The sequence below is a fragment of the Lycium ferocissimum genome, chromosome 7 (assembly GCF_029784015.1).
Source record: "Lycium ferocissimum isolate CSIRO_LF1 chromosome 7, AGI_CSIRO_Lferr_CH_V1, whole genome shotgun sequence".
NCBI lineage: Eukaryota > Viridiplantae > Streptophyta > Magnoliopsida > Solanales > Solanaceae > Lycium > Lycium ferocissimum.
Genome location: NC_081348.1, coordinates 15,360,253 through 15,375,313, shown reverse-complemented (window position 1 = coordinate 15,375,313; position 15,061 = coordinate 15,360,253). Strand labels below are relative to the sequence as shown.

Below are 15,061 nucleotides of genomic sequence, written 5' to 3'. Positions count from 1 at the left end.
TAAGGTATGAATCTTTCTCTTTTGGTATCATTTAAGGCCTATTTACGGAGATAAATTTATGGAATAATTATGTAGCGAATTCGTTTGTGGAGAAGTTGGAGAAAATATCATGTGGAGTATTTGATGGAATATTTTGGTAGTAATGAGGTTGTTGTTGTTTCTGTTGTTGTTATTGGTTGTTGATTGTTGGTATTGAGAATTCGGGCTAGGCATATAGATAGGGGAGATGCTGTCCGAATTTCGGCAGACCTTAAAAGAAATTTATTTAGAGACTTAAGATAAGAGTGTGAAAATGAGCCTAATGATAATACGAATGGTTGCCTATGTAGATTACGAGATGACAAACGATCGTGAATAAATCGCGCGATAGGAAGCAAGTTGGAAAGTCGGAGAGTAAGCTCCAAAGGTATGTTAAGGTTCGTCCCTTTCTTTCAAAGGCATTATTCCCATGGTACGATTTCATAAATGTTTCCATAACTTTTTTTTTGTTTGTTTTTAAAAGTTAGAAGTTTACGACTCCAAGGCATGATTCCTTTCCCGATAATCCATAAATGTTTTCCAAAATGCCGTATTTTCCAAACCGAGAGATTTATGATTAAGCGAGCTCTTATGATAACAACGATGAACATGTTTTTACGATGATAATATGATATCAAAGATGAGAATATTTTCTATGAGGGTTATGATGATGACAATCTTATGGTTAAAAGTCTCAAGTTATGAGATCAATGATTCTATGAGATTATTGAGCTTATTTCATGATTATGTCAATTTTATTTATTGTTGTTGATCTCACCTTATAATAATTGTTCCTTCAAGGTGAGATATAGCTGTTACATCCCGTATTTTGAACGACGGGACGATTCGGGTTAACTATGATAAGTTAGGGTTAAGACCATTCCGGGGTATGAAGTCGAGACGTGTGACCTTCGATTTTGTCGTAAGACCTAAGTATGTATGATGTTATTGGTAAGGAAACATTTAAGAAAGTTCGGGACCAAAGGTGGAATTTGTGGAAGATGTCAATTATTGAAAGAAATTGAGGAAACAAAAGGAGCCATGTGGCCGGCCACCTTAGGAGTGGGCCATGGCCACATGGTTGGCTATTAGTTGTAATATAAGGAAGCTTAGAGGGATCATTCCATCATCTTTTCAAGACTTAGAAAAAAAAACCAAGAACATTAGAGAGCAACCACCTATTCGGCCAAGAAAAGGAAAAACCAAGACCAAGATCAAGCCTTCCCAAAATTATTTCTCCTAAGCAAATCTACTAATTTGAGGGTGCTTAGTAACGTGGAGGTGTTGTTTCAAGCGTTGGATTGTTCGTTTTCATCCTTGACCAACTTTGGACAAGTTGAGGATTTGTGAAGAAAGGTAAGTTTAATCTTGTTTTTATGAGTTATGAAAGGTTCATGTGTGTTGTTGTATGTTGTTATGGATGAAATTCATGAAAGTTTTGTATTTGAAGTTGAAGCCGTGTGTATGGTGGTTTGACCGTGTATGTGTGTGTTGTGTTAAAGTTGGTGTATGAGTTTTATGTAGCATGTTTGGCTATTGTGGAGTGTTGAAACAAATGAAAATCATTAATATGTATGTATGTGAGGTTGGCCGAATATGGCCTCTTGTGTATGTCAAGAAATGAATTAAGTTTCCTTGGAATTTTGGTTGTTATTGCTATGAGGATTCTATGTTGGAAATAAGAGTTTAATGATTCGAATTGGTATTGTAAGTGTGTGGGCTGTTTTGGGAAGATTTTGTGCGTTTAGTGTGATTTTTATATTTATGGAAATGACATGGTTAGAGTATGGATTGTTGGGGCGAATCATGATTTGAAACCGAGAAATGTGTTAGAGTTGAGGTTCTCGGGTTTGGGGACCATTTCGGGTGGAATGGGGAGTTTGTTGGATTGTTGGAAATATTGTGTGTATTGTTTAAAGAGTTCTTGAATGTTGTTTGAGTGGTTTTGGATTGATAATTGAATATGCGTTAGTTTGATTACATGTTGGTTTGTAAGTGTGTAGTCGTAGTAAGCATAATTGGAATATTGTTGGAATGTGTGGAGAAGGATTTTAATGTTCGAATGCGTTTCGAATTAATTGTGGATATTGTTGGAATGATTGTTGGTTTGTTGTGTTGTTGAATTTGGCCGAGTTGAATTCTCGGGGTTGGTCCATTTATAAAGGAAGTCTTTGTGAATTTTCCGTAGGATTATGTGCTAGTTGGAAATGAGCTTTTAAGTGCTTATGGTTGACGTTGGTATTTATTGATGTTATGTAGATCTTGGAGAGTTCGAGATATAAGTTTGATTTGGATTACCGTTGTGTGCAAGCGAGGTATGTAAAGCTTAACTCTTCTTTCTTTTGGCATGTCTTAGTTGAATATAGGCTACGATACTAGCCTCGGAAATTCCATTCTTACAATCCGAGCATGTCTATGATTCGCGTTTATCTTTTGGTACTCGTATGTTGATGTGGGAAAATATTGGTTTTGATGTTGTTGGAAAAATTGATTTTTAAAGTTGCATAAAAACTTGGTTTTCAAAAAGAGTTCCATTTTTAACGACGTTGAAACTACGAACGCTCATAACTTCCGGCTAAGGGCTCGGATTGCCTCGATATCGTCGTGGGAGGTTGTATGACGTGTGATGAGTTTGTTTTCCATAGGCGGGCCCGGCTCGGGTTGACACTCGTCCGTGGGTCCCGCGACCTTCCTTTGTACCTTTATGATGCCGTTTGAGAGAGTTTGGTATGACGATTTTCCCGATTCCCAAGTACGGTCATTTTACTTACTTTTTGAACCTATGATAATGATTTTATGCATATGGTCACTCACGACTCTGCTCGTGCGGTTGTTGGTATATCGTTCGCCGGTTCCCGGCCGGTTTTGTTGTCGTGCGCACTATGATATATTCCGGTGTTATCTTGTGTTACGGTTCCCGAGACCTCGCCATAGGGCCGGGTTCCGTTTATGGAGTTATCTTTGTGATATGGCTTATGATGTGTTGTGATGATGTGTTGCGTTTTGGGGTTGTACGGAGATTTGAAACCTTCTCGGTGTTATCTTGTGTTGTGGCGCCATTGACGAGCGGGCGACCATATTTTACGTATTACTTTTGCATGCTTTCTATTTTGAAAATAAACATTTGGCATTTTGGAAATGTACTTACTTTCGGTACTCCTGTTTCGAGTGTGACTCCGATTTATTTACTGTATTTCCTGCTTTGCATACTCAGTACATATTTCGTACTGACCCCCTTTCTTCGGGGGCTGCGTTTCATGCCCGCAGGTACAGACGACCAGTTTGGCGGTCCGCCAGTTTAGGAGATCTGTTCTGCTGTGTTGGAGTGCTCCTTTTATCCCGGAGCCTATATCTTGGTATATACTCGTTCGTTGCATATATATGTGTGTGTTCAGGGGTACGGCGGGGCCCTGCCCGTCATATGATTACTGTTGGTTTGTTTAGAGGCCGTAGATGTATATGTGGGTTGTGTGCCTACCCGTACGGTGTGTGTTTGTATATTATATGTTTTGGGGGCGCGCGCCGGATAACCTTATCGGCTTTCGATATATGTATATATATGTGTACGAGTTTGAGATGTGTTTGAAGTAGCGTTTGATATTTGTACGGCATAAGCCAGCTGTGTGTGACTCGGGTTTGACGAATGCGTTTGGGTGCCCAACTCGGGCACTAGTCACGGCCTACGGGGTTGGGTCGTGACAATAGCGATGATGATTGCTCCATAATATAAATCGGAGGTTACCGACCTTACGTCACTCCGATAGAGTCGTAGCTTTTATTTGGCTCTCATGCATGTTCTATATATATATATGTATGTATTTTACTACACCGAGCCGCGCTATAGTCGGGGTACGGACCTATCAGGCAACCACCGATCAGTGGGTATTACACACCGAGTCCCGAAGTGGCCGGGTACGTTACACACCGAGTCCCGAAAGTGGCCGGCACGTTACACACCGAGTCCCGAAAAGGCCGAGTACGTTATGATGATGATATTATATATATATGTATGTAAGAAAAGGTTTTTTTTTAAAAAGTTCGAGTACGCATGACATCCACCTTACGAGGCATCCGGATATACAAAAGTTATCTCTCTTATTCCATGTTACCTTCCATATCTATATTATGTTGTTATTCATGCCTTACATACTCGGTACATTATTCGTACTAACGTCCCTTTGTGGACGCCGCGTTTCATGCCACGCAGTGTATACGTATTTAGCAGAGGATATTAGTGAAGATGTTCCACTGGATTGGCGAGCTCCATTTCCTTCCGGAGTGTTGCCGATTCGAGTATATATGTTATGGTATCTTGATTTATGTTAGAGACTTTGCGTACGAGTCACATATATAACATGTCAATCTTGTGTAAGCGTCTGTAAGCCGATGTATCATTATGCATTATGTTACAAATTTCATATGATTACAGATTTTACTTGATTTGGGAAAGACGAAAAGTTTTATTTTGAAAAGCTTTCATTATGCACTCATTTCATGATTTAAGAGTCCAGTAAGATTTATGAGTATAACGAGAACCAGCGGGTTCGCTCGGCCCTAAGTAAAGGTCGGGTGCCCATCATATCCTATTAAAAGTTGGGGTGTGACACTTTATTTACAACAATGGAGGATTCTAGCAGTGCAAGCTCCAAGTCTAGTGAAAAGTCTCCTGTAAATGCAAAAAATAAGATGTTGTCAGAGGAAAAAGAGAACACATCCCCAAATGCTAAGTTACATGATATAGTATCACACAAAGTTTCAAAAAAGGAGATTCAAAAGGCATCAGAGGAATTTCCTGCACAAGGAGAGGAGAAAGATACTGAACATAACATCAATATTATTCACAAGATGACAAGGGCAACAGATTTATCACCAAAAAAGCTTGGCAAAAGTGGTAAGAAGGCTAAGAGTCAAGAGGTGATTCAATCCAAGAGGACTTCAACAAGGAAGGGGGAAGGCTCAAAACATAAATGATGATGATGAAGGCCTTAATATGGAATATTAGATCAGTAAATACTCAAAAGGCTTTTCAAAGATTAGTCATACTACAAAGATAATATAAATGTTGTATTGTGGCTTTGATGAAACCATTTCAGAATTGCAGACATATACAGAAGTACAAGAGAAGATTGGGGATGAAGGAGGCTTTTGCTAATTGTAATGGAAAGATATGGGTGTTTATAGATGCAGCAGTTCAATGGGAAATAATAATGAATACTGATCAGCAAATAACTCTGAAATTAAACCATCCGGACTTTGATACAGACATTATTACAACTTTTTTCTATGCCAAGTGTGATGCTGGTGAAAGATTGAAGTTATGGGATAATTTATATCATTTAGCAAGTTCTATAGACCAGCTCTGGTTGGTAGGTGGAGATTTTAATGTCATTCTTTCTGAAGAGGAAAAGTTAGGGGGTCTGCCAGTTACTCTGAATGAATGTGAAGATTTTGCATTCTGCATTAATTCATGTGATTTGTTTGATATGGGGTTTAAAGGGAGTCCATACACTTGGTGGAATGGAAGGACAACTGGAGATTGTATATTTAAGAGGCTTGATAGAGTGGTGGTGAATCAACAATTCCAGAATATGTTTGCAAATATAGAGGTGGAACATTTATCCAGAATTGAATCAGATCATACCCCTTTGATGGTATCTTATGGGGATGGAAATGCTGTTACCAGCAAGCCTTTCAGATTTCTTAATTTTTAGGTTAAACATGAATCTTTTAAGGAGATGGTTTCCCAGAATTAGAGCTCTGAAGTAAATGGTTCTCCATATTTGAAGTTTAAGCTTAAGCTAAAAAAGCTTAAAGGGGTGTTATCATTTTGGAGCAGAGAAACTTTTGGGGATATTTTTCAACAACTAGCAATAAGAGAGGAGGTAGTGAAGGTGAAAGAAGCTCTATTTGAAGAGGACCCAAGTATAGTGAATAGAATTGTTCTTCAGAAGGCTCAAGCTGAGATGAAACAATATCTGAATATAGAGGAACAATATTGGAAACAGAAGGCAGGATTTTCATGGTACACTGAAGGAGACAGAAATACTGCTTTTTTCCATAACTATGTCAATGGAAAAAGGAGGAACTTAATGATCAAAGGAATTTCTGATGATAGTGGGAATTGGCTAGATAATATGGAACAAATATCTAAAGAAGCTGTAAGATTTTTTCAGAATCAATTTACTCAGGAGGCTGGACATTCTGATTTTGACTTGCTAAAGCATATTCATTCTATGTTTTCCCATTACCAAAACATGGAGCTTTGTGCTTATGCTTCCAAAGAGGAAGTCAAACAAGCAGTTTTTGCACTTAGTGGGGATAGTGCTAGTGGGCCAGATGGTTTTACAGGGTTGTTTTATCAGCAGTGTTGGGAGATTATTGGTGATGATGTGTTACTATCTTTTTTTGATGGTACAGAGCTCCCAAAGTCTGTCACTCACACTAATCTGGTGCTCATTCCTAAAAAACATCATGTTCAATCATTCTCAGATTTAAGACCTATTAGTCTTTCAAATTTCATTAATAAGGTTATCTCAAGGGTAATTCATGGGAGAATGGAAAAAGTGATACCTAGTTTGATCTCTTCTAATCAATCTGGGTTTGTGAAGGGCCGAAGTATATTTGAAAATATTCTTCTTACTCAAGAGATTGTCTCAGATATTAGAATAAGGGGGAAGCCAGCTAATGTCGTTATAAAGTTGGATATGGCTAAGGCCTATGATAGAGTGTCTTGAAAATATTTGTTGCATGTTCTTAGGAGCATGGGATTTGCAGAACATTTCATTAATCTCATCTAGGGATTAATTTCCAATAACTGGTACTCAATATTGTTAAATGGGCAAGCAATTGGTTTCTTTAAGTCATCTAGAGGGGTTAAGCAGGAGATCCTTTGTCTCCAATATTGTTCTTAATTGCAGCTGAGGTTTTGTCTAGAGCTCTTAATTCATTATTTGAGGATCCAGGGTATGTTGGGTATGGTATGCCAAAATGGTCCAGGCCTCTAAACCATTTGGCATATGCTGATGATTCAATCATCTTACTTCAGCCTATTCAGAATCTCTTAAGAAAGTCACGGCAGAATTATGAGGTAACTTCTGGTCAGCTAATAAACAAAGATATGAGCTCTTATTACATGTATGCTAAAGTGGGCAATGAAATCATTCAATCAGTGGGAGAGATTACAGGTTTCTCCAGGGGCCAATTTCTTTAACTTACCTTGGATGTCCTATTTTCCATGCTAGGAAAAGAAAGGAGTACTACTCAGGTTTAATTAAGAAAGTTAAAGGTAGATTGCACTCATGGAAAGGTAAAATCCTCTCTTTTGGTGGTAAAGCAGTCCTGATTAGAAGTGTACTCCAGACCATGCCAGTACATTTATTATCAGTACTGGCACCTCCTAAATGTGTTTTAAATGAACTATATAAGATTTTTGCCAGATATTTTTGGAGTAACAAAGCTGAAGGAAGAAGTAGACATTGGATTGCATGGAAGGATGTGTGTCTTCCAATCCAAGAAGGGGGTCTAGGTTTTAAATCTCTTTTTGATGTGTCTAATGCTCTGTTTGCTAAGCTTTGGTGGAGGTTTAGAACTTCAAATTCATTGTGGGCTAATTATATGTGGAATAAATATTGTAAGAAAGAGATGCCTATCTTGGTACAGTGGAAATGAGGGACTCAAGTTTGGAAAAAGATGCTTGAAATTAGAGATGAGGTTGAACATGAAATACGGTGGCAAGTTAAAGCAGGTACCACAAATGTGTGGCATCAAAATTGGACAAAATTAGGAGTTTTATATCATGCGGTGCCAGCCAATTTCTGCATCAATGAGAATATTGTGGAGGTTGCTGAATTAATAGAGGATGGGAAATGGAAAAACCAGTTATTGCAGCAAATCTTTCCAAATGAGATAATTGAGCATATTAGAGAAGAGATTCATATTGAACAGTTACAAGGGACATGGGACAAGCCATGGTGGATGCCAAATAGTACAGGCAAGTTTACTCTTAACAGTTCTTGGGATATGCTGAGACATAGAGGTGAAGTACTTGAAGATTATAAGTTTCTGTGGCTCAAGGGAGTTCCTTTTAAGATTTCTTTTTTCATTTGGAGACTATGGAATCATATAATTCCTACTGATGATAATTTAAGAAGGATTAGGATCCCTGTTGTTTCTAGATGTTATTGTTGTGACATTCCTAATATTGAAACAATGCAACATTTGTTTTTGAGTAGCAGATTTGCACAAGGGGTCTGGAAAGTTTTCCTACAGGCAACAGGCATATAGATAAATATGGTTCAAATTCGATAAGTTATCAAACTGTGTTGGAAGTCTAAGTGTGGAGAGAAGTTAAAACCAATTGTTCAAGCAATTCCAGCTATGGTCACTTGGGAATTATGGAAGAGGAGAAATATTATTAAGCACGGGGGCAGAGTCAGTTTTAAAAGGGTGGTACATGAAGTGAACAATCATTTATTTTATCTTACAAAGATGAGATATCCTTTGTTAAATAATGTCCCTTTTCTGTGGCCTGAATTAGTTACTTTCCTTGAAAATTATAATCCTAGGATTATGACCAAGGTGGTGTATTGGAAATTACCTCCTGATAGGTGGTTTAAGTGTAACATTGATGGGGCTTCAAGAGGTAACCCTGGTGATAGTTCCTATGGTTTTTGTATTAGAGATTGGGAAGGAAATCTTATATATGCTCAGAGTGAGGAAATTGGAGTAACTACTAATGTTGTAGCAGAAGCAAGGGCTATTATGGAGGGGTTGAAGTTCTGTATTGATAAGGAGTTACATCCTTTAATTTTGGAAACTGATTCTCTACTACTTAAAAATGTGATTGAAGGGGTATGGGTGTTGCCTTGGTGTATTGTTTCACAGGTTGAGGGAGTAAGGAGAATGATGGAGGGATTTAATGTGGTGATCCAACATGTGTACAGAGAAGGCAATACCCTTGCAGATTTTATAACTAACATGGCTTTTGATTTTGCAGGTACCTTAAAGTTTCAGTTATTTTCTAAACTACCTAGTGCAGGAAGGAAAATACTCAATTTGGACAAGTTTCAAATGCCTAATCTGAGAATTAGGGAGGCAAGGAATTGAGATTTTAAGAAGTGCTATTATATAAATATGACTTTGGCATTGGCATTTCTCCAATGTGTGGTATTGGCTAGGCTCATTCTGTTGAAGAAATATCAATACCAGAGAAACATTTTAATTGCATTTCCAGATTTGGTCTACTGGGAACAATTTGTGTTGAGGACCTTTGCGCATATCATCCTAAAGACTCAAGATAGTTAGAAATCAATAATGTTTTTTTGTGCTATTTAGTCACTTTGAATTTGGAGGCATACTCCTATTGATTTGTTATCCAAGCCTCTGGTGAGAGCTTTGAGGGGCATATATTGGCATCAATCAAAAATTTCGAATGCTACTTACACAAAAAACCACGATATCTAATGATATAGAGGATTTAGAGGCTAGATGGTTAGCTAAGAAATCAGACGAGCTTGGAAAATCAACATCAACAATTACTACTCAAATATGTAGCTGGTTTGGAAAGGCATTCATTGAATTACCTTAGAAGATTATCATATATAAAGGGCAAGTTTTATAAAGCATAAAGACAGATCCATCAAGAGAAACAAGTTTTTACCTGAGCTAAGAAATGTGTGCTATTTTCCGGAGCAGTATCTCGACTGCCATCGTCATCGGAGACTGACCGGTCGGAGATAATCATGGTCGTCAGAGCTGCATCTCACAGAGGGATTTTCTTAGTTTGGGGAGTGAATGTTCTAGATCTGTTTTAGTGTGAACTTGTATTTCCTTTTTGATCTTTTATTGTTTTTGGTTTTTGTACAGCTTTATTTATTAGTAATAAAATAGCCACCGATTCAGGTGGTCAATTATTTTTTTAAAAAAAAGGGTTAATGCTTCGTATCATACATGTATAGAATTTGCACTTAATAATTATTTTAATTTTATTCATTCAAATCTGACTCATGAAAGTTGTTTGGTTTTAGGTCTGAATCTTAGTGGTCGGAATAGATATGAATAATGAAGATATGTAACAAAATTGTAATATCATTAAGTGATATTTATTTAAAAATCTCTACAAAGTTCACCAATTATATCTATTACTGCTACCGTCATCGCCTATCAACAACATAACCAATGTGATCTCACAAGTGGGGTTTGGGGAGGATAGAGTGTACGCATACCTTACCCCTATCTTGGGAGGTAGAGAGGTTGTTCCCCATAGAATTTGCACTTAATAATTATTTTTAATTTTATTCATTCAAATCGACTCTCATAAAAAAAGCAATAACAAAGCACCAATTATATCTATTACCGTCAAAATAGGAAAAAGGAACACTAATTACAACAAAACAGTATGATAAGCAAAGAACAAGAGACAAGAATAATAATAGAAATTGAATGATAAGAAACTATAGAAGAAATACTACTACTAGTAGTAAGAAAGGATAAACGAGACAAAGCTCTACTACCTACTACCCTAATTCGTGTCCTCCACAACCTCCTATCTAAGGTCATGTCCTCGATAAGCTGCAACTGCGTTGTTTCCTGTCCCATCACCTTTCATCAATACTTCTTCGGCCTACCTCTACCACTCCTAAAGCCATCCATAGACAACCCTTCACACCTCCGCACTGGGGCATCCACAAATCTCATCTTCACATGCCCGAATCATCTCAGGCTCGCTTCCTGCATCTTGTCCTCCATCGAGACCACTCCCACCTTATCCCGAATATCTTTATTCCTAATCTTATCTCTCCTAGTATGCCTACACATCCACCGCAAAGATTCCCATTTATGCAACTTTTATCTTCTGAACGTGAGACATGTACTACTAGAAAAAAGATGTTTTTCCCACAGATATTCGGTGGAAAATTTATGCTATAACATGATTTTGCCACCTCATTCCCACCGAACCAGTTCACTGGGAAAATGCATGGTGGGAAACAGGTTCTCACTGAAACGCTGGGAAACTTCATACTTTTTTTGTATGAAAACACTACTATTTAAGTTCTTCCCACCGCTATTCAGTGGAAAATTGCCACTGAACATTTTTTAGTGGGGAAATATAGATTTTTTTAGTAGTGAGAGTTGTTGACTGACCAACACTCCGCCCCATACAACATAGTTGGTCTGACTATCACTCTATAAAACTTGCTTTTAGGTTTTAATGGCCCATCATATTATCAACTATATATCGTCGCCGCCGCCTGCCAAAAGATCAACTACTACCACCTACAACCACCATCCTCAACTACAAAGGCTATTGTTGTCAATTACAATTGGTCGTTACCATTACTAGCCAACATTACAATCATCACCACGTACCAACTTCCGTACCATAACAACTACCATTCACTGCCGACGATCACCACCATCGATACCACTATATATCGTCAACTACTGCCATCATTCACCATCATCCACTACAACTGTTAGTCGTCACCACCAACATCAACCACTACTGCCTGACACTATCACCACTAGTTACTACCCAAAACACCACCATTAGCCAACACAATCCCCAATAGACACCCACAACATTATCTCCAGCCATTATCACCACCAACCATAAAAATATTTTTGTTAATATAGTACATTAGATTAATTTAGTAGTTTATTAAATTTTGTATTTATTACAGTAATTCTTAAATTAAGACATATTTAGATTTTGAAAAAATAAATAGTTTTAATATATAGTATTCATAAACATCTTAATATTCAGACGCCTAAATTTTAATGCACATCCTAATATTCAAATTTAGACATTTTAATCTTAATAAAAACAAATGAAGAAAATACTTTTTAATACGTTAGAAAAGGCTTGACGCATAGACAGACCCTCGAACTTGTTCGTGGAATTCATTTAGACCCTCTAACTGACACTTTTACCATCTGAACCCTCCAAAATGACTTTTATTGTGCCACTTGGACACAAAATTAATAAATAGGCAAACAAAATAGCAAATAATATGGAGACATGTGGATTTACTTAACAAATTAAAAAAATTACAAAAAAAGGAAAAACAACCCTAGCCCCCTCTTCTCCTCCGCTGGTACATCGATGGCACAGCTCCAGCTAAACATGAAAATTCAGCCGTGTCACAAAATTGCTAGGACATGACCAAACAACGTCGCCAAAAAACGCAGGTATCGACCAGGTCTGTGTTTGACTTTAAAAAGTACAAAATAAAAAGGTTGGTCGTCGGCAGCCATATCTAGGTTATCTTGAAAAAATAAAAAAAATAGAGGCTAGTTGTCGGCGGCCAAATCTGTGTTTAACCTAGTCGTCGGTCGCTTGCTCACCAGTAATGGCGTTTGTTGGTAGTGGTTGAGGAGAGAGGGACGATGAAGAGAAGGGGATGAGGCTGATAGTTGGTCGAGGAGGTAGGGACAATGAAGGGAAGGGGATGTGTAATACCCCAACCCCCTAACTAAAGTGCGACTAAGTTCGAAATAGGTCGACAACGATAAAACGATTCGAACATGTGAAAACAAAATCATCTTTACTTAAAAGATTGTTAATCCAGTGTTTTATATACTAACCTGGTTGGTGGTTAGGGGGATTGAAAATAAAGAGTTTCGGTGAGATTCAGCAAGTTTGAGGTGACATACGGACCGTACATGGGAGGTACGGACCATATGTCCACCGTAGGTGAGGTCTATTAGTGCAGAGTTCTGGAAAGAATTTTGGCCAGCTTTTTCGTGGGCATATCTCCCAGTATATAACGAGTTATGGAGTGAATTACCTATCTAAATTAAGGTTTATCGAATCTAGTTTTCAATGTAACAAACCGTTTGTTAATCGAAGCTCTGTACAAGAAGTTATGTACGATTTAAGAAAACGCGGCAAAGCAGAAAGCAAGAAATTTTTTCCCAAAAAACGGCTCGTAAAAATAAAAAAAAAGGCTCGTGATTCCCACTATTATTTTGAGGCGGTGCAACCTTATCTTTTATATATAAAGTAGTGGCCACTGCATTTTAGCTCTTTCATGACCCAAATAGCTCTCCCACCTACCAAAAACCCTCTCTAAGAGTTCTTATATGTTCCAAGAGTAAATCCAAAAGGCAAACCATGTAAATCTTGCGTCGGGAATCCCGTGGTGCTAGTAGAACTTAATTTCTTTTTGTGGTGATTGATTTGGAAGTTCCTTGAAGTTGAAGTAAGCTTGAGCTTGGGATTGTTCTTGTTGTTTAAGGTAAGTTTCTTTCTTTCCATCTTGTAAATGATCTCATCTAGGTCATCGCTAAGTTGTTTGAATGAGAATGTGCGAAACGGTGATTGAAAGTCGTATATGATTTGTTGTATCATGTTAGGTTGTTTTGAAGTTGTTCTTGTGATGATTATATGGCTGAAAATTGTGGGGAAGAACTTCTATATGTGTTGTAGATGTTGATGTGTGCTTTAAGGGAAGAAAAGCTTAGAGAAACATTGTTTTATTAGTCGTAAAATGAGCTTCCCGCTCGACGTGTTGTTATACTAGCTTCCCCTTAGCTTGACGTTAGTATTGTTGTAAATTATGTAGATTAAGGTGTTGTATGGACTGAGTTCGTCGTTGTTATCAATGAATCACCCAAAAGGTTTGTAATGGCTATCCTTTTCTTCTTTTGGATCAACTCGAAATTCAAACCGAAATTTAAATTTTTGAATATTTGGTTTGGATTTTTGGATTATGGATTGAACTTTAGATTTTTTTTTTTTTTAAAAAAAAAAAAATTGGATTTCGAATTGGATATCTGATTTACTAATTATCTCCGAAAATCCAAAATTTTTATACTTCATATTTAGCCCTACCAAATTATATGTGCCCAATAAATTAGTCCAAAAGTCCGACCAATTATAATTTTTTTAACCCATTATAATATTAGGTCAATATAGAATTTTCTATCAAATTAAATATAATATAACTTGCAAAACTGTAGTTTACTTCACTACATTAAGAATAAGGTAACTTCCAATAAAATAGAGAGAATAATGTAGAACTGAACTATGTGACTTAATGCCTTTTGGTTTAGTCGTAACAACTTTTTGTTGAATCCCCATATTTGATTTCACATTATGCTAAGACCTGCAACTTGGTAACTGGGGCACATTAATTTCATTCCTAATAAGGCTGCATTAAAGGTTCAAAAGTCAAAATCCAAAAATTTAAAATATCCAAACCGATTAATCTGAAACCGAACTAAAAATATCCAATCCAATCTGATTCGAGCTTATTTGGATTGGATTTGAATTATAATTTCTTCAATCCGAAAATCGAAAATCCAAACTTCATATCCTAATCCGAAGACCCGAATACCTACCCCTCGTTGTAAAGAAACCACCTCATAAAGAAGTACTCTAGGGGTATCTTAGAATCTGTGTTACGTGTTTAAAGGATAATCGGAAGTAAACCAGTTGTGAGCTTTTTTGAAGCAACAGATAGTTTTATATGTTCACCACTTGATAGTATTCCTACTTGTTCTCCTTCGAAAACAAAGAGTCTTAAGAAACGAGTTGTCGTAGGAACGCTATTCATATACTTGATAGTTGTCCAGCTTGTTCAGTTGATTGCACTCAGGACTTCAAAGTCCCTAGTTGATCGAATAACACCTTATTTGATTCCCGAAAGTAATTTAACTCCTTAGTTGTATTGGTGGCAAGTTTGTATTTTCATTTGAAAATTGAATCAATGTAAGTCCTTCGTAAGTAATGAGGCCATCGGAAAAGAACTGTCTACGCTAGCTATGTATATGTGTATATGAAGAGTAATTACTGTCTACAATACGGGGTCTATATTGGCTTGTATTGGGTAGCAGTCGCTGGCCTATGAGGCTTATTTGCTGGCCTATCGAGGCTTATTTGCTGGCCTACCAGGGCTTATTTGTTTGGCTATAGAGGCTTATTTGCGGGAAGAGTATTAGCTTTACTTTTACTTGTGTAGATATATATGTCAGGCCTAACGCGACGTATTGTATCAGAGAACTAATAACGGATTCATAAGATGCAATTCAGAGAACTAAT

At 37.3% G+C, this 15,061-nt stretch overlaps 1 protein-coding gene across 1 annotated transcript; it reads left to right on the top strand.

Moving 5' to 3' along the window:
- The first annotated feature begins 4,638 nt into the window (after positions 1-4,638).
- Positions 4,639-7,686, top strand: LOC132061950 (uncharacterized). Its single transcript, XM_059454624.1, has 5 exons — positions 4,639-4,932; positions 5,112-5,669; positions 5,805-6,633; positions 6,936-7,152; positions 7,260-7,686. Exons 1-5 carry the CDS (start codon positions 4,639-4,641, stop codon positions 7,684-7,686), a joined length of 2,325 nt encoding a protein of 774 aa, XP_059310607.1.
- Positions 7,687-15,061: the final 7,375 nt, after the last annotated feature.

Excerpts from the sequence above, each read along its gene's own strand:
- LOC132061950 (XM_059454624.1), top strand. The coding sequence starts at position 4,639 with ATGGAGGATTCTAGCAGTGCAAGCTCCAAGTCTAGTGAAAAGTCTCCT. Across the intron at positions 5,670-5,804 it reads CAGATCATACCCCTTTGATG|TTTAAGCTTAAGCTAAAAAA; the intron begins GTATCTTATGGG and ends CCATATTTGAAG. Across the intron at positions 7,153-7,259 it reads GATATGAGCTCTTATTACAT|GAAAAGAAAGGAGTACTACT; the intron begins GTATGCTAAAGT and ends TTTCCATGCTAG.